Raw genomic sequence first — 24850 nt, 5'->3', positions numbered from 1 at the left:
CTGTACTTAGGAGCAACCCTCAAAGCTCAGTGGTTTAAGGTACCTTCTCATTCTTGCCCTGTATCTGATGGAGGCTGGCTGTGAGGTCCTTACTCATCTGGACTCCTTGGGAGCCAGCCAGCCAGATCTTCCCAGACATACACTTTTAGGACTACAGGACAAGGGTGGGGTGAGCCAGACTTTTGTTGAGTAGTAACACATGTTGCTTCCATTTGCATTTCATGGGTCCAAGTCAAGTGACATGGCTATGCCTAGCTTTAAAGGGGGCAAAAAAGACCCCTCCTTTCACATTGCCAGAATGGGAAAAGCTCAAAATACCTAGTAGGCTACATGATGACCCTGTCCCTAGACATTTAGAGCAACCTCAGGACTCAGAGGTCAGGATTGGTGTGCATTATTAGAAAAGAACCAAAAAACAAAAAAATATTTTCAAACTACAGAGTTGGTCAAGTGTGATATTTATCATAAATGACTATATCTGCCCTAATTTTTCCAGGCTTTTAGTTCTTCATCTATAAATTGGTCACCTGGGCCTCTTCCAGATGAGTATTTCTATTTCAAATTTTAAGTTCCTACCATGTATTTGGCAGAACTTGTTATCAAGAGCTTAAGTTCTTTCCATTCATTATTCAGGTGTGATGTCTGGCTGCAGGTGTTTCCTTACTCCGTACGTTGAGGGATGGGGGATCTAAATGAGGGGAAGATGGGAGAGGGTTACCTGGGAAGGTGGACGTCAACTGCCATCTTCCCTTGAGTATTGAAGCAGGAGATGTGGTGTTTAGGCAGGAGACATGGCCTGTCCTGGTGGCACAGGTGCCTGTGTAGCTGTGGTATCTGGGTGCCCTTTTACCATGGGCAAAACACCAGCTCCCTCAATGTCTAAAAGCTCCTCATTTACACTGAGCTCTGCATACAAAGCAGAAAGCATGTTTTGGGTCAAGACAGCAGCTACTTATCAAATGGTGCCAGGCACTTTAGAGGACAAAGAAATGACGCTAAAGGGCCAAGATTTTGAAACTTCCTTTATAGTCTTGTAGGATCAATTTTTTAAGGAAAGAAGAATATAAAAGATAATATTTTTTAGGCTAGGTATAGAAAAATTGTACTTGAAATTAGGGTAATGTATTATGAAAGAATTTTGCAGAAAACCTCTATGAAAATATATGAGTATACACACATAAAGGTACACCTGTTGGAGGCAATGGCGACTTCAGCACACCCATGTCCTGCACTCATGGAAACGTGTATCTGCTTTTGCCTATGTCTGTACTGTATACAGATAGAATCCTATAGTCCCCACTCCAGCATGTCTGGCTTCCTTTTCTCAGTGTTACATATGTGAACTTTCTCCTTATACCAGTAGGTGGTTATGGATTTATTGTGTGACTGTACCACATTTTCATCTGTTCTGTGGATGGACAACTGGACACTTTCTAGTTTTGCCCTTTATAAATTATTACTATGCATATTCTGGTTGCATTAATTCTTGTGAGCATGTGAAAATGTTTTTGTTGGGTGTTTACGCCGAGTGCATTTTCTGGGTCTCAAGGTGTCCATATATTCAACTGTAGCAGATCACGCCCAACAGTTTTGCAAAGCCCTTGTTCCCACGTACTCTGTAACCAGCAGAACATAAGGCTTCTGGTTGCTTCAGATCTTGGCCAATGCTGAAAGATTTTAGTTTTTTCCTGTTTTTTAGAAAATCATCTCAGTCAATTGTTTTTCCATCTGAACTGTTTCTTCCCCCTAAAACAACAACAAAACAAAAAAGTGGAGAAAAATAATCCCAGTTAACAAAATACCTGCTTCATGCTGAGATGCTAAAAGTTCCTAAGGTCAAATATGGTGCATGGTCCCAGGCAGGAGCAAGCTGGGTAGTTTCATTGTATGTGGGATGGTTTGGACTCTGTTTTTCATGTGTCATTTCAAAGTGATATGTAAGAAAAAGGTGTAAGATGATGACCTTAAAGAGAATATAAGTATTAAAAACTTGAAGCAAATTTAATAGTTAAAGATGAGACTCATGTGTAGATGTGCGTCCCCGCCCCCACCCCTAGATTTCTCAACCTGCAGGTGTTTACCTGTGGCTTCCAGTGTCTTCATGTTCTCCCACTCTGTCCTCACAAAGTGATTCCATTTGCTTTGTCAGCCGGTTCTTCTGCTCTTCCTTTGTAATAGTGTCTAGATGATTGAAATTTCTTTATCCACTGGTGAATCTTTTTTTTTAAATTAACATAACCATTGCTGGATTATTTAGGTTTGTCCAATATGAGGTGGCTTTATTGCTAGACACCATTTTAAATATTTGATGCTGTTTCTTTGGTGGAATACACAATGGCAGAGATTTAGAAATAAAACAGATAGCTATAATGATGACTTAACTAAAATTTCTGTTACTTACCAGCTGGTGGAGTCCTGTTAGTAGAATTTTATTTGCGAGCTATCTCTCCAATGAGTTAGTAAACTGAAACAGTATGGTAAAGAAAAAAAAAATAATGTTAGTGGCTACTTAGTACTGCAGTGGCCAAACAGACCTTTATTTAAGTGTGCTAACTTCTGGTGTGCTAACTTTTGAGCAATTATTAAACTTCTGTGCTTAAGGAAATACTTGGAAAGGTCTAGTACATCCTCACAAATACTCATTGATTGTTCCTAAAGAATCATTAAGTTATTATGCATGAGCTGCCTCTCCAAAACTGTTCTGACTTTTGCCCTTCAGATCATCCCTGACTTACACAAATCCCACTTTGAGGTCATCTGGGTATCAACCAACATCTTAATGTTCTTTCTGAATAGCACTGCTGGGTGCCTGTTACTTGAGGATATCTCCCTAGGGCCCCTTAAGACAGTATTGCTTCTGGTGCCTTGAGCATCTTCCTCAACTCTGGTTTTATACTTAACACGGGAGTAGAGCCTTTGAATTTGAGGTACCATGGGCAGTGATGTCCCCTGACCTCCAACCATCACTTATAACCATCTGGTCCTCTCTGGAAACTGATTTTGCCCTCTGGACTCCAAAGTGTGTAGAAGTCGCACAGGCACAAGTGAGTTCCATAAATCCACGGGGTAGGCAGACGTGGCAGCTTCATTCAGACTGGCCCTTGGAGAGCGGTGGTGGGGAGGTGTGAACAGAGACTGACTTTCATCGATTCCTTGAAGGAGCAGGTCAGGTCTGCCCTCCCTATGGGGTGTCTAGACCCGACACCTTGAGCAAGTGCTGCTTCTCTGGATGTGCACTGTTGGTTTCTGTTCACTTCCTAAGAGGTGGCTCTTCCTTCCTGCACCCTCCCCCAAACAGACCACCAGCCAGACGGAGCTTGAGAACTGGATCACCGCCATCCACTCTGCCTGCGCAGCCGCGGTCGCCAGACACCATCACAAAGAGGACACGCTCCGGCTCCTGAAGTCGGAGATCAAAAAACTGGAACAGAAGATTGACATGGATGAAAAGATGAAGAAAATGGGCGAGATGCAGCTGTCTTCCGTCACAGACTCAAAGAAGAAGAAAACTATATTAGATCAGGTAACCGTTCTTCCATGTGCAGACCCAGGCAAACTCGTCAGTCCTCACAATTTTTCTTTCTTTCTTCTTCTTTTTTTTTTTTTTTTTTTTGCCGCCTCAGAGTCATGAAAAGTCCTGGGTTATCTGCTTGTCAGCCTGTCATCCAGGCTGCTAAATTCTTTATTGTGACTGTCAGTTTTCTCCACCCTTTGTTCACAGTTGATTGTTATGAGCTAAAGGGAACAATATTACATTGAATGGAAGACAGGAATCTAATAGAGGCACCTCCCAACTCCCTCCATGGCATGTGATTCTAGGGGTCTGTGTAATTAGAAAGTCGGCAGTTTCTTTCCCCACTTGGAGAGGTTGACTTGGAGCTCAGCTGTGGTGGGGACTAGTTTCTGGCTCTTCAGTAAATGAGAATTCTAAATTTGGAAAGGTGAAGTGTGTTTTCAAAAATGTGTGCAGACATCCCTCATTCTTCACGGGGGCTTGGTTCCAGGATCCCTGGAGATAACCAAGTCTGCAGATGCTCGGGTACCTTATATAACATGGGGTCATATTTGCCTGCAACTGATGTACATCCTCCCTTATAATTTTAAAGCATCACCAGATTAGGATGATACCAAATACAATGTAAATGTTATGAGATAATTATTGCATTATGTAGGTAACTGTAACATTCAGTGACTAATGAAAAAAAGTTTGTACATATTCACTACAGATGCAGTTTTTTTTGATCCATGGATGGTTGATTCTACAGTTGTGGAGCCCAATGATAAAGAGGGGCATTGTATATAATTGCTATATGGGCATAGGTATTACTTCATGCTAAAAAGGAAAGTTTTGGTAGAATAAACAAGGATGTTTTTGCCTTATATTCAGGTATTTTAAAATCAGTGATAGCCACCTGGTGGTGCTTTGAAATCTAGTCTTAATGCTTAGGTAATAACCATGGGAATAAGTAATATTTAAGTAGTTGATGACATGAGCCAGCCCATGCCTTTCACATCTCTCTCCTATTCTTTCTATTACTGGATGAAACACACACACACATACATTAAGATAAAGTATACATAACATAAAATTAACCATTTTTAAGTAAACAGTGGCAGCTAGCACATGCATGATGTTCTGCAACCACCTCCTCTTTCTAGTTCCCAAACTTTTTTTTCACCCCAAATGGAAACCCCACACCTAATAAGCATTTACTCCCCTCCACCTCTGACATTCCTTAAATGGATTTGCCTATTGGAGATTTTTCATATGAATAGAATTGCAAACTATGTGACTTTTGTGTCTGGCTTCTTTTCACTTAGCATAATGTTTTAGAGATTGATTCATACGATAGTGTACATTAGCATTTAATTCATTTTTTTCCTCAAATATTATTCCACGGTGCATACATCACAATTTCTTTATCCACCCATCCACTGAAGGACATCTGAACCATTTGCAACTTTTTGCTATTGTGAATCATGTCACCATGAGCATGTGTGTACATTGGCACTGTACTTCAGGTTGAGGTGAAAAAGTAGACATCAAGCATTGTTCATTAACTGGACCGTCATCAACAGCACAGAGCCTTTACTACCTGCCTGACCCTGTACTTATTCTTGTGTTATTTTCCTTAAATATTACATCCATAGGCTGGGTTTTTTTTTTTTTTTTTTTTTGCCACTTTGAAAAATGAAGGACCATGCAGTGGTTGGTGCTGCATGTCCCAGAATCTGAACTTCTTTTGCATTTCACCTCCTGTCCTCTGCTCAGTACCTCCCACCTCCTTCTAAAGCTCTTGGTCTCTTTGCCTCTGACCTTTAATTCACTTCAGTTTTCTTCTCTTGTTCTCATGGAAAGCCACCTCTTGATAAAGCAAGTCCCTACATTTTTACTCCTATCTTGGGTGTGTAGTCTAGATTTTGGAGGTGACAGACCCCCCCCGCCCCCATGCCCTTAAACATGAGATCTAGGGTAGGAGAATCACAGAGCAGCTAATAATATACTTTCTGGCTTGTCATACTGAAGTTGTGGCTAATAGATCTTTGCAGAAAAAAACACATTTTAAACCTGAAGGTACCTGACGTTTACCCCTTAGGATTATAATTAGGACTTTTACAACACATAGATTTGTAAGATTTGTATAGAATCGAGTTGTTAATGCTTGTTTCCCTTTTTCTCACTTTGTCTTTTCCCATATTGTCACTACTGTAGATCTTTGTTTGGGAGCAAAATCTTGAACAGTTCCAAATGGACCTATTTCGTTTCCGCTGTTATTTAGCTAGCCTCCAAGGTGGGGAGCTGCCAAACCCCAAAAGGCTACTCGCTTTTGCAAGTCGACCAACGAAAGTGGCAATGGGACGCCTCGGAATCTTTTCTGTATCATCTTTTCATGCCCTGGTGAGTAGAAGCTAATAAATTTTTGAAAAATGTTCATCTGGATGCTCAGTCCTAAACAGGACCAGACAGGAGTCTCAAGGGTTTTGCTAGTTTACTGCTGTGTGTGGATTTCTGACATGCCCTCCCTTTTCGAACTTTCATTTGAACCTATTCAGAAATCTATTACTTGAGCCTCTCTTGATGCAGCCTAAACTTTTTTTTTTTTTTTTTTTTGCGGTGCTGGGAATTGATCCAAGGGCATTGCTCATGCTGGGCAAACACTTTTCTGCTCAGCATCCTCAGACCCTGAAAGGGTGCTATCTTAGGAGATGTCCACCGTACTATTTATTGGTGGTTCTTGTTATTTTAGGTAGTATTGGCTTTTGAACCCAAATACGTATTTATTTGAATCTAATAGAAATGCTGAGTGGTGGGCTTTCTTTCATGCATAAAGGCTTTCTCTTTCTCTCTGTCTTATTCATATACACATTCATCATATTATTGAGCACAGATATCTTTGGAATTCTCCATTTATTTTTATCACCCATGGCTGTAAATACCGGATATGCTGGAGAAAGGCAAAGAACTTCCGTGATGTACTAACTGAACATATTTATTGCTCGAGGAAGGGAATTTTCATGTGACCTCCAGAGCAGCAGATTGTCTAGTTGTGTTGTGTGTTTATAATCTGTAATTTCATGTACTTGCTAAATTGCAAACAGCTTTATGTACTTTTGGCTCCTTTCTGTTGGGGGAAAAAAAATCACTGCAAGTAACATGCTTTTAGCCTATCCAGGTCGACACCCACTTAAAATGTACTGCACCTTAGTACATTTGCTATGGAATTAAATGTTAAGTTTCAGGTTCCAGAAACTGCTTTGGAAAACCTTAGCTGGGCTGCTCTTGTCTTGCCATGTCAGCTGTACCCTCAATTGAATTCAGAGCTGTAATTCAGTCAGAGGCGTTTGTGTTCTTTATAAATAGATTAGCGTCATCATTCAGATAATTAGGGGTAGATTTACATTTTTAAAGAAGTCTTAAACCAATTTCTGGACTTATTAAAACTGGCATCCTGATTTGTTCTGCTAATTACAGCTCTGCTCTCGGCCTTCCTGCCTACCTCCTCTCTATGTAGCTATTACATCTTTTTTTTTTTTTTTTTTAAGCAATAGTGGTATAAGTGCTATAATGAATAAGTCTTGCAAACAGTTCTCAGTTTATGGCATGATCTAGGTTGGTTTCTTTGAGTTTGTTCTTCAAAAAAAGTGGATGAGAATTCTTTTTTACCTCCTTGTCAGAAGGCCCTCATCCAGGGAGCGTTTTTTACTGAGAGCTTCTGGTGTCAGAGCGTCCACAAAGCTCCCTCCCTTTTACTGTGGATTGATGAAATTTGGAGAAAATAACTTTACATTCTACCAAAACTTGTATGCTTTAATTATTTTCTTCCATGCCATTGGAGCTAACCTCTAGGAGATGGACAAAGTGAAAGGCACTGTTTTCCTGCTCTGTAATTTATCTTAAGACCTCATTTCCTCCACCTCAGGGTCTGTGACCTGTGTGTCCTTTTCTTTGGGTGGCAAGCTATTAAAATTCGGCCTAAGCATAAGAGAGTTAGTGAGATTTTTTTTGTCAGTAATGTTAAAGAAAGATATTTAATTCCCTGTTCCTTTTTTCTTGCCAGTTGCTCCAGTGTCACAAATCTCGGTGCTTATGTGTCCTTGCCAACTTTCTTTTTCATGAGGAGTTTCACTTGAGACAGATCCAGTTAGGTGGCTCTATTGGGTCTCTGTTCCTGCTCCCTGTGTTAGCTCCTAGGGAGCTTCTTGGACAGGGAATTTTTCAGTCCGGATTTTGGACCCTTATTTCATCCCTCTTCTTTTTGTCATCTGACTCCACCCCCAGTCAAAACATTCTTCAATTTAGCCTTTGTCCTGAAGTGTTTTTTTTTTTTTTCTCTCTCTCTCTTTTTAAGTTAGGGTGGTGGGAGAAGGGGTGACAGGGCAACAGGGCCAGGGGAGGGTTTGGAGCTACAATGGAAGCCCCATTCACTGGGACAGCTTCTCTCAATGCTGAGTGATTTGCTGTAATTAACTGAAGGGTCCCCGCTGTACTCTTTGAAAAAAGGTTATCATTGTTCTTGTTTGCACAGATGAGCTGAATGATAGAGTAATCAGGTGCTGGCCACAAAGGGAGCCTTGGTCTGGGCAGATCATTGAGAAACTGTTGAGCTCTGTCCCAGTGTTCTTCTGCCAGCCTTTTTTCCACATCCCTTTGCTCATTTGGAGTCGTTATTGTCTTGAGGGTAGTGGTTACTTTTGTGATGTACAGGGCTCCAGTAGTTTCGAATAGTTGCTATAGGAACATTCAAACAGACTAGACTAAATGGTCAGCTGGCCACTCAGAATATCTGTAGGTGTTTTAATTTCTCCTTCATGCTCTTTTTATTCCCTAAAGTTGGAGGAGTTACTTTTGGACATCACCAAGCTACTTGCCCTTTGACCTCTATTTATGTAGTCAATCAACATTTGACGTCACACGTCAGTTACTATCTTTTGTTGTTGTTGTTGTTGTTACTGGGGATTGAACCCAGAGGTTCTTAACCACTGTGCCACATCCCCAGCCCTTTTTATATTTTTATTTAGAGACAGGGTTTCACTGAGTTGCTTAGGGCCTTGTTAAATTGCTGAGGCTGGCTTGGAACAACCTTTCTGTCTCAGCCTTCCGAGCGGCTGGGATTCCAGGTGTGCATCACTGCACCTGGCCAGTTAGTGTCTTTATGATGAGGGTTATAGCATTAAATAGCACAAAGGCCCTCTCCAATTGTTCATATGGGAGAGTTGGATAAGAAATAAGTGCATGCAGTTTTGGATATGTGGAAGTAAACAGCATAACAGATAATTCATACATTCATCCCTCAGTGTCTGCCGAGGAAGGTTCCAGGATCTGGGAATGCTCAAGTCCCTTATAAAAATGATGTAGTGTTTGCATGTAACCTACCATATACCTGCTGCCCATTCTCCCATATACTTTAAATCATCTTTAGATGACTTATAATACCTACTGCAATGTAAATGCTATGTAAATAATTGTCATACTGGATTACTTAGGGAATGATAATGAGGAGGAAAGTCCAGACATAATGTTTAGTGCAGGTGAAATATTTTTCCTGAATAGTTTCTTTCTTTCTCCCCCCACCCCTTTTTAACCCAAGGGCACTTTACCACTGAGCCATGTCCCAGCCCTATTTATTTATTTATTTATTTTATTTATTTATTTTAAAATATTGAGACAGGGTCTCACCAAATTGCTTAGGGTCTTGCTAAGTTGCTGAGGCTGGCTTTGCATTTGCAATCCTCCTGCTTCAACCTCCTAAGTCACTGGAATTACAGGTGTGCGCCACCATGCCCGGCATTTCTGAGTATTTCCAATGTGAGGTTGATTGAATTCATGGATACAGGAGGTTGACTCTATAGTACATATGTGAATCTGAACCTGGATTTTCCTGTTTATAAGTAGGTACAGAAACATGAGATCAAACAGGATTTTTTTTTTCTCTAGAATTTTAAAATTTAGAGCCATTTATTCAGTTTACCTTTGTTTACCTTTAACATGGAGTGTGGTGAAAATAGGGAAGAGAAAATTTTTCCATATTTAATGGTGCTTTTTGTTTTGCAAGTTTTGTTCCCCAGAACACCTCCAGAATTATCTTAGACTGAGATGAAAGCTCTCGCTGGTGTCTTGGCTACCATGTTTCTAATGCCACGATCTGGGCTTTTCACGTGCCAACCTGGGGACATGCAAGCTCTCTGCACTTAATCTTCCTGTTTTCATTTAGGACCAAAAAACATCTCCCTCACACCCAGCAGAGAATCTGTTTTGACTTGCTTTTAGCACACGTGGGGTCCGCTTGCCAGTCTCCTTGTGGGTTTTCTGTGTCTGAAGACCCCTCAGAGGTGTGCCAGGTTGCCAATGTGCTGTCTCATCCCCAGCTGCTGCCAGCTGGCATCTGTCCTGTGGGAGCCACCCCCATGGGATTGAGACTAGTGGGTTCCAAGATCCCTCCAGCAGTGAAGGAGGGGTGGTTTCAGTTCAAGTCTGACTCGCTAGACCTCCTGCCACGCCCTTCTTTGAAAGGAGAGCCTGTGGGTGGCCTGCTGAGACCTGTTGGCAGAGGTTCCGTGAAGTTCCTGGGACTCTGCTCACGACCTGTAGGATAAAGGTCAAGCCTGGAGGTTCTGCCTGGAAGGACTTTAGGGCATCTTCAGTGAGATTTCCCCGGATCAATAATCACAGTGGGAGTTTTAAATTTGGGGTGTTCCCTCCTGAAATGTCTCTCTGGGTGGCTGGTACCTCGCAAATATCTTCTTTAAAAAAAGAAAAACAATGCAAGTTTTATTTCCTGTTCACCTACACTTAGAACATGTAAGTTCTGGAAATCAGGACTGTGGCTTCACCTTCTTCAATAACACGGCTCCCTTCTTTCTTATTCTGCCATTCTGGAGAAGAGTTGCACCTGACATTCTAGATAACCCCATGGATGACAGACAGCCCCCTTCTCTTGAGGACCATCACTGGAAGCTGCAAAGAGTTTTTCTACTTATGTCCCATTGACTGGGAACCTAGTCACAAGGCTGTGGCCTGCTCAAGGCAAGCAAGTCAAGTTTGACTTCCTGGTCATGTGCTCAAGTAGATTTGGGGTTCTCTGGCTGAGGGAGAAAAGACAACAGGCACTTGGAGGGGGGCAATCTCACTTGCCTAATTTTATATTCTGGGAGAGCTAAAAGAGGAGATTTAATATGGAATCACAGGAACCAAAGTCTGCTGTCTTTCTGCTAGTTTTGCTGACCTTCAGCACCATTTTTCTTTAGAATGCAGAAATAGCTCTGTAGCATTTGGGGAGACTCTGTAGAAAGCATGGCTCATTAAACTGGATGCTGTAGTTCAAACCTGTGACCAGAAGGACATCTGTTCTTGGAAACAACATATATTATTTTATGACTCTTTTATATATCTTTGCTGATGATTTCATAGAGTGGTCGGGTCTGCCAACCTTTCATTTCCATTTTGAATCCATGAACAGCCTGAAAGTTCCCATGTGTGTGAGTCGTGGATAGACGCTTTGAGCAGGGGGGGTCATTGCTGACCGCTAAGAGGGAGGAAGGGTTTTGAAGGGCAGGACTAAATGGGGACCTCAAGGAACAGGTGGCCATCCTGACAGATCTCTTATGCCACTTGTCCTTGCTATCATTAGGTGGCAGCCCGTACAGGTGAAACTGGAGTGAGAAGACGTACTCAGGCCATGTCCAGATCTGCTAGCAAGAGAAGGAGCAGGTTTTCTTCTCTTTGGGGTCTGGACACTACCTCCAAAAAGAAGCAGGGACGCCCCAGCATCAATCAGGTAAGTTCCAGAGTGGACGGAAAGGAAACCTGCAGATGACTTCTGTGGCCACCTTGATGGGAGATGTGTGTTGTTCCTTTATTGACACTGAGTGCTACTTACAACCAACTAGTTGACATGAAGTTAGTCATGGAGACACTTTTAATAGATAATGTACACCCATAACATTGAACTCTGCTATTAGTCTATCTCCCACCTGCATCCTCTCCAAACCGTGGTTAATTATAGACCTACTGAAAGTGCACAATTCATCTTGAGTCTTCAGAAAAAAAGCAGGGCTTAATGAGGAAGCCAAACGGGCACCTAAGGACAGGCTAGTTCAGCTGCCAGTGGTGCAGGCTCCAAGGCAGGCTTCTGGGTGATTGGATTGTCTCTTTGCCCTTGACTTTCTGGGGTTGACATGGAGTGGGCACTTCTCTGCTTTTGGGAATGAGGAGCCAGGAATCTGAGAGTGCACACTTACCACTGTGACCGCTCCTACTCAGGGACAAGGGGTGGAAAGGGATCTCAGCCCAACCTGGATGGGTGCCGTGTGGGCCCCCTCGTAGCCATACACTGTGGCCCTGTTCTTCCCCACTGATCTTGTTGCTTTACTAGCCAAGGCCACTTTAGATTTTAAGGACTATAGGACCCTGAGTATTTATAGTCTTTTTGGAAGAAGGAGAACATCTGATTCCTGATGGATAAGAGGCATCAAACATTTGGGAAGTCATGACCAGAATGCCTATGTGACACATTCCCACTGTGCCCTTACACAAAGTGGGAGGACCTTGGCTGGCTTGATAGGAGGATTCCCTTAAGAACAAAGTTTGAAAGGAGCTAAATCCTGATAGCTGATGTGGCCAACCAGCAGTGGAGATGGAGCCTGCAGGAGACCAGATGAGCAGAAGATGAGGGACTGTGAGCCTGAAGGATTTTCAGTTTGCTCTGTGGTCTTTGAGGAGAGAGTACATTGAGTTTGCTCCCATGGGCTTTGCTCTTATATGAATCTAAAAAATAAACTGGAAGTCAGTGGCTTATCAGAACAGTCACACAAGATTTTGATAGTTCTCTATAAGCTTGCAAGAGTAGGATATGAACAATCAGCGTTTCACCCATCCTTTTGGGAAACTTGGGTGTCGTTTGGCCCCCATCCTGTGTCATTACAGATGATTCACTCAGACCTGCTATACATATGGGTCAGGAACTCCCAGTTGGACTTGTGTTTGATCAAAGTTCTTAATTCATGTGGTTCTGCTTTTTTTGGCTCCAGGTTGTTGGAGCTCATTGCTCTTGAAATATGGGATTGGATTTAAATAAATTTGAGAGAATGTTCTCAGTCTTTTTCCCTCCATATCAAAAGGACAATGTAATGTCTTATAAATAATTCTTGTTTAAAAACTCTTTCTTTAAGAAAAAATATTTTTTCTTAAAGTAAGAGTTTTTAAAAAGTTCCTGCTTAGCCATGAACATTCTGATAGAAATTTACTCGTGATCTAGTACTTTGAAAGAGAAAAAATGTACATGTTTCTGTAGTCTACCTATGCACTGGAGGAAAAGCTTATTCTTAATCATGTCCCAAATTATCCTGATGATACTTGCTTATTTTAGAGCCAATACATAAAATTCCTTGTGTCCATGTGTTGGGGTATTGACTACCTAGTGGTATTGGTACCCTATTGTGGTTTTCATGGTATCTTTAAGTTAGCAGGATTCATTAAATTTCAAAGAATAGGCAGTTCTCTATTTTAAAAAAAAATTTTTTTCTGCCATTTTGCAGTAACAAACTATAAATATCTTCTCAGGTCTTACTTCAGAAAGTAATAAAAGTAAACATTATTCTTTGTAAATACCTGATCAGGTATATAAGGCAGAATTCATTCATTGTGAATTAATCTAGTTATTTTCCTTTGCAAGTTTATTTTCTTCAGATTTAGAGACAAATTATCCAGATCTAAAAGCAATTTATTTTTGTTTTGTTTGTGTTTGAATGGTTAAAGGTGTGGGAACATGGCTTTCACAATCTGGTACCATAAATGTGTTACTTGCTTTGGGATTTGGTGTAGGAGTATCTGAAAATTACTGTTATGTTCTTTCATAACCTTGTCCATTGTCCATGCTTCATTCGCCCCATTGCCCGGGTTTCTTCTGAAGATGATACTTTTGTATGTGCAGGTGTTTGGAGAGGGAACTGACGCTGTAAAGAAATCTTTAGAGGGAATATTTGATGACATTGTTCCAGATGGCAAGGTAAAAATAAACACGTGTTCCTTTTCTAAAAGTACCACGAGTACATCAACATGTGCATGATGCATGGTTTCTCAGGCTACTAAAATTAAGTAGACTCAATATGAAAAACTGAAATAATCAGTTTTTTTGAAAAGTTATATAACAGGCCAACGAGTGATGGAAAATCATTTCATGTTTAAAACTTGTCGATAAGAACATTCTCCTGCTGACATAACATTTTCCAGACTTATCATTTGATGTGAAAGTTTCCGACTAGAATATGAGAGGAAATTTGAGTTCTGAGTTAGCTGAATATTTTATGTCATTGCTAATTCCTTTTTATGTACAACTTCTATTCCCAGGAGGTAAGTTCTTATTGCCCTCACTCTGCCCACACATGCTATTTTGCTTCCATTAATTCCAAAGAAATGTTCTGATAGTATGTTCTTTTTAAAAAATGCATCTGCCTCCCAAGTCAAGTATTCAATTAAAGATTCACAGACTTGGTTTAACCTTGCACTTGGGTTTAATAGGGACTTTTAAACGGCTCTGATTGAAAGTCCATAAAGGTATTGATTCCCCCCCCCCCTTGGCCACATTTTTCCACTTCTAAATAAATGGACATCTCTAGTTTTCAAGACCCTAGTAGTCATACCAATGGCCTCTTTGGGGGTTTTGGTGTTGAGGACATTACCTTGGTAAGGTTCTCTGGTTCTCTGACTTCGGATGATGGAATTCAGCTCTGGGTTGCCAAGCAGTGTCAGCAGTGGCGTGGCCTCATATTCTAGAAGGAGCCAAGCCTCAGAAACCAGAGTGCAGTGGAGAGTTCTGGCTCTAGGCGGGAAAGAGAGTAAAGTGACAGCAGGTGGCTTTTCTTTCTTTGTACTCAAGCAGTTTGTGGATTATGACATACTGGGAATACAACTAGGCCAGGTATGATGGTGCACACCTCTAATACCAGTAGCTTGGAGGCTGAGGCAGGAAGATCACAGGTTCAAAGCCAGCTTCAGCAATTGAGCGAGGCTGTAAGCAACCTAGTGAGACTCCGTCTCTAAATAATATATGAAAATGGCTGGGGATGTGGCTCAGTGGCTAAGCACTGTTGAGTTCAATTTCTGCTACCAAAAAAAAAAAAAATTCCAATCAGGGTCCTCTCATTGAGCATCGGTATTTGTTGTGCCTCTCTGTAACACAAGCATGGTTTTTACATATTTAGTTGGTTTATGGTTTACATATTTAGTTGGTCAGCTCTGATTGGCCAACTCATCTAACACATTTTTACATATTTTTAAGGATGGTACATCCTCTCCCACACAGAGAAGGTGGAAACCAAAGGTTTTTTTCTTTGAATTTCTGTTTAGCTTTCTGGATTTTCCAACTTTCCAGGACACCTCTGTATTTATCCCACTTTGTGGATAGCATGCCTCATTCTCAAAGAGCAGTTTAGCTGCAAAACTTGGGCTAATCCAGTGCTAAGGGGCACTTTTTTGATGTGGCACGTGGGAGCAGCATTGGAAGATTCCAATTATAGTTAATGGGATGTAGTCAAGTTGATTGCTTTTTGACAGCTCTTTCCCTGGGGTCCAACTTATCTGTGAAAGCAACAATGTTCAAAGACAGAAATTATCTTCTGCAACTGGGCTTAGTTTAGTGGCCTTTACTGAGACATTTCCCCCATCCTTGGATCCTTTTTATGTATGGAAATCATTATGTTACCACCTCTCAGCCTGTATTTGGAAATTTGTTCCTTCTTGTAATTTTCTGATATGGTCTTGTTCTTGGTAATTTGTAGACATGTATTTACCCACCAGTGGCCTGGTTATAAACAATAATGAAGGCATGCTACTTGGCATATAAACTGTTGATATCATGTTTACATTGCTGAAATCTAACATAATTCATTCCTTCATTATTTCACTGGGTTCCTAACATTTCATCAACCTCTGGAGCATTTTCTAATTCAGCTTTTTAGTGTGAAGTTTAATGTAGCTGTTGAATGATACTTTGCTCCAGACACTCCAGCACTTGGTGGTCCTCCCCAATCCTCAGGCTTAACTGGATAGTGGGCAGAGTGGTGGGGTGGAGCCATAGGGGGCAGAGCCTTAGGGGCAAAGCCATAGGGGAGGAGCCACAGGGGGCAGAGCGGTGGGGGGGCAGAGCCATCTCAGTGGCCTTTAGGAGGTTGCTATGAGGCCCCTCCTCTAATATTAGAAGTTCATCTCGAAAGTAAAGCTCTCCCTTTCCCAGAATTGTCCAAGGATTATACAGAAACAACATTACCTATCATTATGTAATGCTGGAACATTATCTTTATGAACAAGTTCCCTTGAGGCATCATTGTTGCTTTGAAGTATAAATTTCACATGGCACATATTCTTAATTGAAGTTTTTGGCCCAAAACTTAAAATGTTTTTGTGGAAGAAATAATAGCAATAAAGCTGAACTGATTAGGTGGCCTGTTTCTTTCTTCCAAATTTCAGTACTTACTTATTCATGTCTTGCTTGACTTTGAATGCCTGGGGCCAAGTTCTTCCTGCCCTGCTCCAGACAATGCTCCTTTCTCAATAGTTTCTCTCTCACCAAGGGTTCCCCTGCCTCCCACCACTGCCACCTCTTCTGCCCTGGGCTGACTTCCTGGCACTAGATAATCCCTGTGTGCAAAATCTGGGGCCTTGGGATGTGAGAGGCTGACAGCTGCAGCTCTGCTGACCTGACTTCTTATTACAGAGGGAGAAAGAAGTGGTCTTACCCAGTGTCCACCAGCACAATCCTGACTGCGACATTTGGGTCCACGAATATTTCAGTCCTTCCTGGTTCTGTCTGCCCAATAATCAGCCAGCTCTGACCGTCGTCCGGCCAGGTGACACTGCACGGGACACCCTGGAGCTCATCTGCAAGGTATGGAGCTACTTTAGATTGTTTCCCTGAGAAAAGCAGAATGAAGCAAAGGACTCTTCTAAGGTACATATGGAAACTTGGTCTTATAGAAGGAGGCAGCACTTAAAACCCATTTCCATTTCATTTCAGAGCTGCCTTTTACCTGCCTTTAGGATGATATGCATAATAATCTTGGAGGAACTTCCTCTCTGGGAGGGAAGGAACTCTTCTAACTTCTTTCAAAATGTGTGTGTTTTTTGCAATATTACATCCTTATATTTTGGAAAATTTAAGAACAAGACAGCACATCACCGTGCTATTCAGGACCTTATTTACAAAATTCAAAAATAACCACAGTAAACATTTCAATGTTCGTTCTTCTATTTTTTTTTCCTACACATACACATATTTAGTAAGGTCATATTATGGATACTGTTTTGTGCCTGCCCTTTAGTCAGCAATTGATACATCATAGGCATCTTGAAAGAAGAGAAAAACTAAAGGGAGTGTAAGTTTGACCTCTGTGCTGGGAAATTCTTAATGTGAACACAGAATTAGCCTGTTGTGGGTCTGTTGGCTTGTTTTTGTTTTTGATTGAACTCCATTCCTCACCTCTCACCTTAAGCTATAGAAATACCTTTTTCAAGGTGAACCTGGTTTCATTTTTTCCCCCCTGGAGAACAACCAGATGAATACCCTTGAGTGAGGGCATTATGTGCCTCTTTTTATTTTTACCAAAGCAACAGCTTCGAGATGGTTTTATTGAGTAGTCACATCAAGTCTAAGAAAGAGCAGTTACTTGCCCATTTTACAGGTGGAGAAATGGAGTCTCAGAGAGCCTCAGTACCTTGCCTGAGCTCATGTCACTCTCAGATGCAAGGGAGAGACTGAGCCTAGTGGGTGCTCCAAACCTGGGAGTTTCCCAGTGTGCTACTGGGCAGTCACAAAAACTCTTAAGAACCTGGGTCACTCTTCAGCAAGGACAGTCCATAAGACTCAGAAGAATCCAGAGTATATTCTCAGGAGAGTAGATTAGTATTTACTGGGACTAAAAAAGGGCAAGCAGAAAACACTTCTATCATTCTATTCTCAAAAAAGTTGAACGGATGAGACTTCTTCATTCAATCCTCAATTTGTAAATATTGAATAACTTTCACTCACAAAGAACCTTTGTAGTTCTATGATCAATGTATGTGTTTTTAAAGAAACAAATTAAGAGAGCCCTTTTAAGGAGAAAATATGGCTCTTCCTATGAGTGGGGGAAATGTAACAGTCCAGTGCAAATAAGCCTTTCAAGTAGTCTTGTGTGGAGGGCAAGTGGAACAGACACTGGTTTCAGGACAAGCTAAAATCAGCCCCCATGTAGATGTTAAAAATAAATTTTGTCACCTTACGCATACTTTGATGGCTTCATGTAAGTGAGTTCTAACTTTTAAAGATAATGACATCTGTTCATAATTGTTCATTTTAATTTTTTAGCAAAATTGGCTTATTGAGGATTTCTGCATTCTTTTATTTATAGAAGCACAGTTCTTTAACTAGCTCTTAATATTCTGCAGAGCTGTGGGAGTTATTCTCAGATCTGTAGCTGAAGGTGTTAGAAGCAGGACTCTGGACTTTTTTGTAGAAGCCAAAGCCTGGGAGGTGTTTGCAGGGCATAGCATGGACTTGCAGTGATCTGTGCTCATCGTCTTTAGACTCCACCAGGAATCAAAGATTAAGCCATGCTTTTCTGGCAACCATTGATTGCTTGGAAACTGATCAGTGAGAAGAGCAATGAATGATTGGCCCAATTTTAGATACTTTTCAAGCTTTACCTTTGGTAAAAACTAAGACAATGAAAGATGACATTTTAACTGCCAGTTTGTCTTCCTCTATAAGATATTTATTTCTGCCACTTGAATGTTTCTGATGGCATCATTAAGGTACAAGTCCCTTTCTCCAACAATAAAAGGCTGTCCTGCAATTATTCCCCAAGTCTTCATTTCTTTTCCCCAAACCTACAAACAAAAACAAAGAACATGCTGTGGAACAAGCGTACATGTCATGAATTTAAAAATGCAAAACTTTTACAGTACACTTTAAGAAACTGAAGCTCCCTGGAAAATTATCTATGGGGGATAAATTATATCGTGTGCTTGGAGCCAGGTGTCTTCTAAAGCTTGCCTCTTCTTTGGAAAACACTTTATTGTAATTAGTGGAACCGATTTGATTCTTAAGAGGGAAAGAGATAATGGGGGAACAGTGCCACATGTTATTAATGATCTGATCTAATGGTGAGTGGGGTTTTTTGTTGTTGTTTTGTTTTTGAAGGAGGGATTGAAAGCAAAGATGATTATAAGAATGCATGTCTTTATTTCATTATTATCATGCTCAATGTTGGCAATGGATGCTTCCTCTAATATTTAATAATCAATCTCTTTCTTCTGTCTCTTGCATTCAGCTCATTCTCTTTCCTATTCTCTCTGATCCACATCATTTCCCATCAGTTTGCCATCTGCCATCTGATCACCAGTCAAGTTCTGGTATAGTAAATGTTTCAAGATCTACATTTCATGTTATAGATGCTACTTGAATGATTGTTATTAAATATAACAGGTAACCATGTGGGCCTAGAAGTGGATTTATTTGGATTATTGCAATTATAAAGATAATTGCAAAAAATTCTCTCATTCATATTCACTGATATTATTCATGTGTGACATGGTGTCTGTTTTATTTCTTGCTTTCACTATGTTGGTCTGTGGCTCTGGATATCCTAAAAATGATTGGCATTTAAAAAATAAAAGGTCACTTGAAAGGCAAAGGAAAATATCTTTGGAAATTCTGCAGTAGCACCTTGCATATTCTGTGTGTGCATGGATTTCTGTGTTCAGTAACTGCATGTTTATATGTTTCCCAGACCAGTTTCACTGAAACGAAGGGAAGTGGAAGAGCAAAACATGATGGGTTAGAAGATCCATAACAATACATTCTTACTTATTTTAATGGCTAGCACTGTTTACAGAAACGTCTACATTGTGTTTTGCTATTTCATTCTTTGAATGAGTTGTAGTAAGATACTGATTTTAAAAAATTATTCCAACTAAACTAAAATTGCTCTGCAATACTATTTATTTTATGGTATAATTTGCAGCTGCCTTGCCTGAAAATGAATCCAGTGTTCTCTAAGTAACTCAAGAAAATGTACATTGGGAAACAAATCTGTACTATTTAAATTATTTCCAAACTGAATTTCTCTTGTTAGGATATTTTTTCTTGAATGTTTAATAAGCCTAAAGCAGGTCACATATTTGAATCACAATCCTAAAATATTCATTCACATTTGGAATTCTTTTTGCACAAAGACGTGTTGTGAACATGGTTGGTTATTTGCCTTGATATTGAGGAGCACAAAATCCTTCTGGAGATTTCTGATGACCTGATTTAATTAGTTCATTAGGATTCATTCTTTATTTTAAACCAGCCGTGACTACAAGGGTTCATAATTCAGAAACTTTTATCAAAGTGAGAAGATGCACTGGAATATTAATCCAGCATCCTGTTTTTAGAATAACCTTTTACAGGCCAAATGAAGGGTTCTTAGGCTTCAAGTAAAACCATTATATTGGATAGTGGGGTGGGAGTGGGGGGTGGTTGTGTAGCAAGAATCACCCTTATTACCATTGCTCTATTTATCGTGCTTTTGCTGTCTGTGCTGTATTGCGCAGCTTATGTGAATTAACATACCAGCATTTAACCTTCTCTGTATCAGTGTAGAGGTGCTGGGGGCATGCTAGCATTTGGGGGGGGGGGTGAGGATCTGTACTCTGCACTGGGGCTACCTGAAGCTCTCTGGACTCTGACAGTGGTCAGACTCCCTCACACTGAGGTTCCAGATACCAGGGTCTTATTAGGAGAGGCTGCTCTTTGGGTCTGAAGGTGGCCTGTGTATGTGGCAGCCTCATGAAGAGTGTCCACAGAATCCTTAATTACTGATATCAAATACATTTCCCAGTGGATTTGTCCCTGTTCCTAAGACCCCATGAAACTTCATTTGTATTCCTTCCACCTCGGCCTGGAATAGACTGGGACCTAGACCTTTAGCGTCTCATTGATGATTTCATTGAAGACCCGGGCAGATGGGAAGCATATGCCACTCTTCTGTCTTATGGAAAAAAACATTTTTTGTTTATCACCCTAAATAGTATGATTTCTTTTTGCTGTTTATTTGTCTTGGTATCTCTCCCACAAGCAGTAGGTAGCGCTCTTCAAACTTCTCTGTCATATTTCCCTGGGTTTATCCATCCCCGCTTATTGCCTTTGGCATCAACAGTCCTGGGTCTGTCTGACAATAGCATCCGGTATCAAATACAGATTGCAACAGGATGCAAACCAGGTGGCTGAAAATGAGCAGCTGAATGGCACTTGTGTTCAGCTCAATGGGCTTCAAACTCTCATGATACCTAGGAATGGGATACAGACTGGGGTTCTCAGGAATCACCAATAGAAAGAGTCTTTATCATCCTTCTTAGTGTACAGGGGCAGCTGATTTCCACTTTCCAGAAATGTGCTTTAGGAATATTATAGGGTACCTGTCTTACATGTGTGTTTATATTTACAAAGCTAAACCACCACTCCTTTTCTGCGCACCCCTTCTCCCAGCCATGCACACTGCGGAGAACTGCGTTTTTTTTTAGTTTTTTTTTTTTTATTAATTTCTGTATTCTTAGTACTTTACACTATGTCTGGCACACTTACAAGATTTGATTAAGTGAATGTGATTAAAATAAGTGTTGGAATGCTGTTTATCCAGCCTTGAAATACATATTTTTGTGTGTATCTATATCTAGATATACATAGGTATACATATATACACACACACACACACACACATATATATGCATAGACACATTTTTACACATTTGGAAGAGGGATTGTAGGGTAAGTGGGAAGCCTGTAGAACCAGTTAAAATTAGTTTAAAATTAAAATTAGTTTCATTTATTTTGAATAATTCTCATCTGTAGAGCTTTAAGTATAAGTGATTTTTATTTATTTGATGAAAAATCTCAGATTCCTATAACGTAAGAGAATAACGTGATGAGTCACAGTGATAAGTCACAGTCTGGATTGTTTTAGAAGCAAATCCCAAACATCCCATCCTTCATCTCTTAGTACTTTAGGATGTATCTTTAAAAGATATGACACTTAAAAACATTGCTCCATGTAAACATGTTCTCTATGGCAATGTATTTTCACACTGCCAAGTAAAATTTTGAAGAGCGTTTTCTTTTTCCTCTGATATCTTCTTAACTGTGTCTTGGGAATTATTTATACAATCATGTTATCATTATTTCTTTTTTTTATAAAAATTAATTCAAGGATGACTTTTTAGATAGAGAAAATCCATTGACCCATCCTGGACCAAAAGAGAAGCCCTGGAATTTCAGTCCTTAACTGTGGGAGGATACTTTTCCTCCATCAAGTAATTTGGTGTGCTTCCAGAGTGGGACACATGCCTATTGCACTGACCCAGAGGGAGTCTCACTGGGGAATAGTGCATCCGACTGAATGCAAATGCCTATATTCACACTGACACACTTGCAAACGAATGGTTAATAACTGTCCACCTCCTTCCACCTGGTTAAAAAACCAACTTTGCCTGGGCCCAGATTTTTTTTTCTTTTGTGATACATATTTCTTTCTTCTCACTCTTCTTTAATCACCCCATGTACACGTGAAACTATGTCTGGGGGCCTCTTTGGTAGTTTTTGCTGAAAACCAGTGATAAACAGCGCAGTGAATCAAATAGAAGTGACGATGTGACTCGTTTGGTTCTATGAAATCCTGTGATACTCATGGAATTTTACTAATGAGTTCAAGGAACAGTAATGTTCATTCTGAGTTTGGAATGCAAACCTTAAAAGAAATATAGAAATGTCGCCCTCTCTACAGTAACAAATCTCTTTTGTTCTTGGCGGGCACCTAGTCATTCCTATTTCCTACTGAACAGACGTTTTCTTCTCTTTTTGTCCCAGACACATCAACTGGATCATTCTGCTCATTACCTTCGTCTGAAATTTCTAATAGAAAACAAAATGCAGTTCTACATCCCGCAGCCCGAGGAGGACATTTATGAGCTGGTAATGTTTATGACTGTTGTCCAAGCACATTCTGTAGGAGATTATTTTCATATTATCTGCGCACTTGTGTTAATTGCAGCTGGTGGAGAGGAACAGAGTTGTAGAATAAATGAGCTTCATCGGGAGCTCTGAAGTTGGTGGCAGTGGCCTTACGTAGCACAGAGTTTCCAGAGTAGAAATGCTACCTCTGCTTGTCTGAGTTGCATTGCTGTGCCATTGTGAGACACTGAAATCCAGAGCTACCTCTGGGAATTTTAACCCCTATTACCAAGTCTCCTGGCAGCATTGATGGTCTTCTATTTTCAGTAGTAACTCTGAAATCAACTGGCTGTTGTCAGAATAAAAGCTCTAACTCCAGTTTTCTGTGACTTCCACATGCATAGCAAGACCAAAGGGTCAAATCTTGTGGGTGAAAAAAGCTGCCATCTCATTGTGTGTCCCAACCTGTTGGAATTCTGTTCAGGCAGATTCCTGGGGACAGTTGTGTGTTTTCACAGGACATGAATTCTGAACCAGACCTGGCTTTCTATATCAGTCCTACTGCATACTGACATTTGGACTTGGCAAAGTAGTGAGATGACCGTACTTCATATCTGGGGTTTAACAAATATTAGAGAGAATGACTCATATAGTAGATGCTAATGGTTGTTATTCTAATAAACTGGTGACAAGTTCCTTTTTCTAGCTGGGTGGTGCATTTTTTTAGTTCCAGTAAAGAATGATTTGGGGAGCAAGGAGCCTCCCTTTTGGAGATCTTTCTGCTTGGTGTGTACTCAGTCATCCCTCTGGGGGCCCACTGCTGCCTGCCGTGCATATGTGAATGGTACTAGGAGGACTTCAGACTTCACCAGACACTGGAACTGAAAATATAAACCCAATGTTCTCTTTTTGGAAAGGGGAAGAAGCATAATTTAAAGATTTAGTGATGTTTTAAGGCAACTTTATTGGGGTATACTTTACATGTAATGAAACTCTCACGGGTTTTCAGCACACGATTTGATGAGTTTTGACAAATGTATACAGTCATGTCTCCACACCTCAATCATAATTGGGAACATTTCTGTCATCCTAAAAGGTTACCTGGGGTCACTTTAAGTGTTTTTAAGGATACATAAAAGAGGGTGTGCTTTTGTAACAATCTTGTCATGTTATGCAATAGAAGAGGATCAAAATGAGTCCATTTTTAGCCATCACTTAATAAGTGTTGATAGAAGAAGCTACATTCAACAGAGAGTAGCTGATCTATTCTTTCTCTGATGTGAAGACAAGCCCAGTATTTGTGCTTTATGAATAGAGAAAGGAAAGTCTGTTTCCTTCCTTAAAAAAGGGAAACATCAGCTGGGCATGGTGACATGCACCTGTAGTTCCAATGACTCTGGAAATTAAGGCAGGAGGATCGCTTGAGCCAAGGAGTTCGAGGGCAGCCTGGGAAACAGCAAGACACTGTCTCAACCTTGCCCTCCACTCCCAGATAAACCCCCAAAAGGGAAATGCCTTGCTGATAACCTTGGAATAGCTAATAGGGTGAACACTTGGTATCCTGGAGGTTAGAGAATTGTTCCCATCCTAAATTACAGAGATTATACCTTGCTAATTACCATGTCCTATACACACAAAGAGCTGGTGTGAGAGACGTTATTTTGAAATTTTATTGATTTATTTTATTTTTATGTCTTGGCTATTGTATGGTATTATTCAACATAGAAGACTAAGGCGTGCCAGGTTTAGTCTGTTTGGATCTACAATTGCTCTGTACATGTTATAATTTAAAAAAAAAATAAATAAATCTGAAGTCAGGTGTGGTGATGCATGCCTGTAATCCCAGCAGCTCAGGAGTCAGGCAGGAGGATTGGAGTTCAAAGTCACCCTCAGCAACTGAGCAAGGTCCTAAGCAACTCAGCAAGAACCTGTCTCTAAATAAAAATATAAAAGTGGCTGAGGATATGACCCAGAGGTTAAGTGCCCCTGAGTTCAATCCCTAGTACAAAAAAAAAAAAAAAAAAAAAAAAATTACACAAAGGAGAGAGAGAGAGAGAGACCATGGTTTTCTCTTGCCCTGTTGCAGGAGACCTCCAGCCCAGAGACCCTAAGGAAGCAAATACCATAATATTGCTTGCTTTCTTGCTCCATTTTTTTCTAAGGTTCTTACCCTTTTTTGTGCTTTGGATAGCTTTGGCTGCCTGGTAAAGCCTCTAGATCCTTCTCAGAATAATGCTTCCTTTGCACATGGCTTAGTTATAGTGGAGTAGTTATTTTTTTAATTAAGATCATATATGTGCTCACTAAATGACAAGGCCTGGTGATAGGTCTAGTAGTAGCTGTTCTGCAATAGTGATGGCCTTTGTAATACCTTGAGATATTAGTAA

At 40.5% G+C, this 24850-nt stretch overlaps 1 protein-coding gene across 6 annotated transcripts in view; it reads left to right on the top strand.

Moving 5' to 3' along the window:
• The window catches only part of Tiam1 (TIAM Rac1 associated GEF 1), a 360672-nt gene that overhangs the window by 266269 nt on the left and 69553 nt on the right, over positions 1–24850 (top strand). For all 6 annotated transcript variants that reach the window (XM_046439109.2, XM_058577281.1, XM_046439110.2 and 3 more), the window contains 6 exons: positions 3299–3523; positions 5714–5899; positions 11130–11276; positions 13431–13505; positions 16212–16382; positions 22380–22484. In XM_046439109.2, the coding sequence (XP_046295065.1) occupies positions 3299–3523; positions 5714–5899; positions 11130–11276; positions 13431–13505; positions 16212–16382; positions 22380–22484 (909 nt within the window). The remainder of the gene's footprint in view (positions 1–3298; positions 3524–5713; positions 5900–11129; positions 11277–13430; positions 13506–16211; positions 16383–22379; positions 22485–24850) is intronic.

This window comes from Marmota monax, unplaced genomic scaffold, assembly GCF_021218885.2.
Source record: "Marmota monax isolate L192 unplaced genomic scaffold, Marmota_monax_Labrador192_F-V1.1 WCK01_AAM20220418_F8-fsc00125, whole genome shotgun sequence".
NCBI classification, from domain to species: domain Eukaryota; kingdom Metazoa; phylum Chordata; class Mammalia; order Rodentia; family Sciuridae; genus Marmota; species Marmota monax.
The sequence above is the reverse complement of the archived record's forward strand: the minus strand, read 5'-3'. Positions and strand labels throughout refer to the sequence as shown.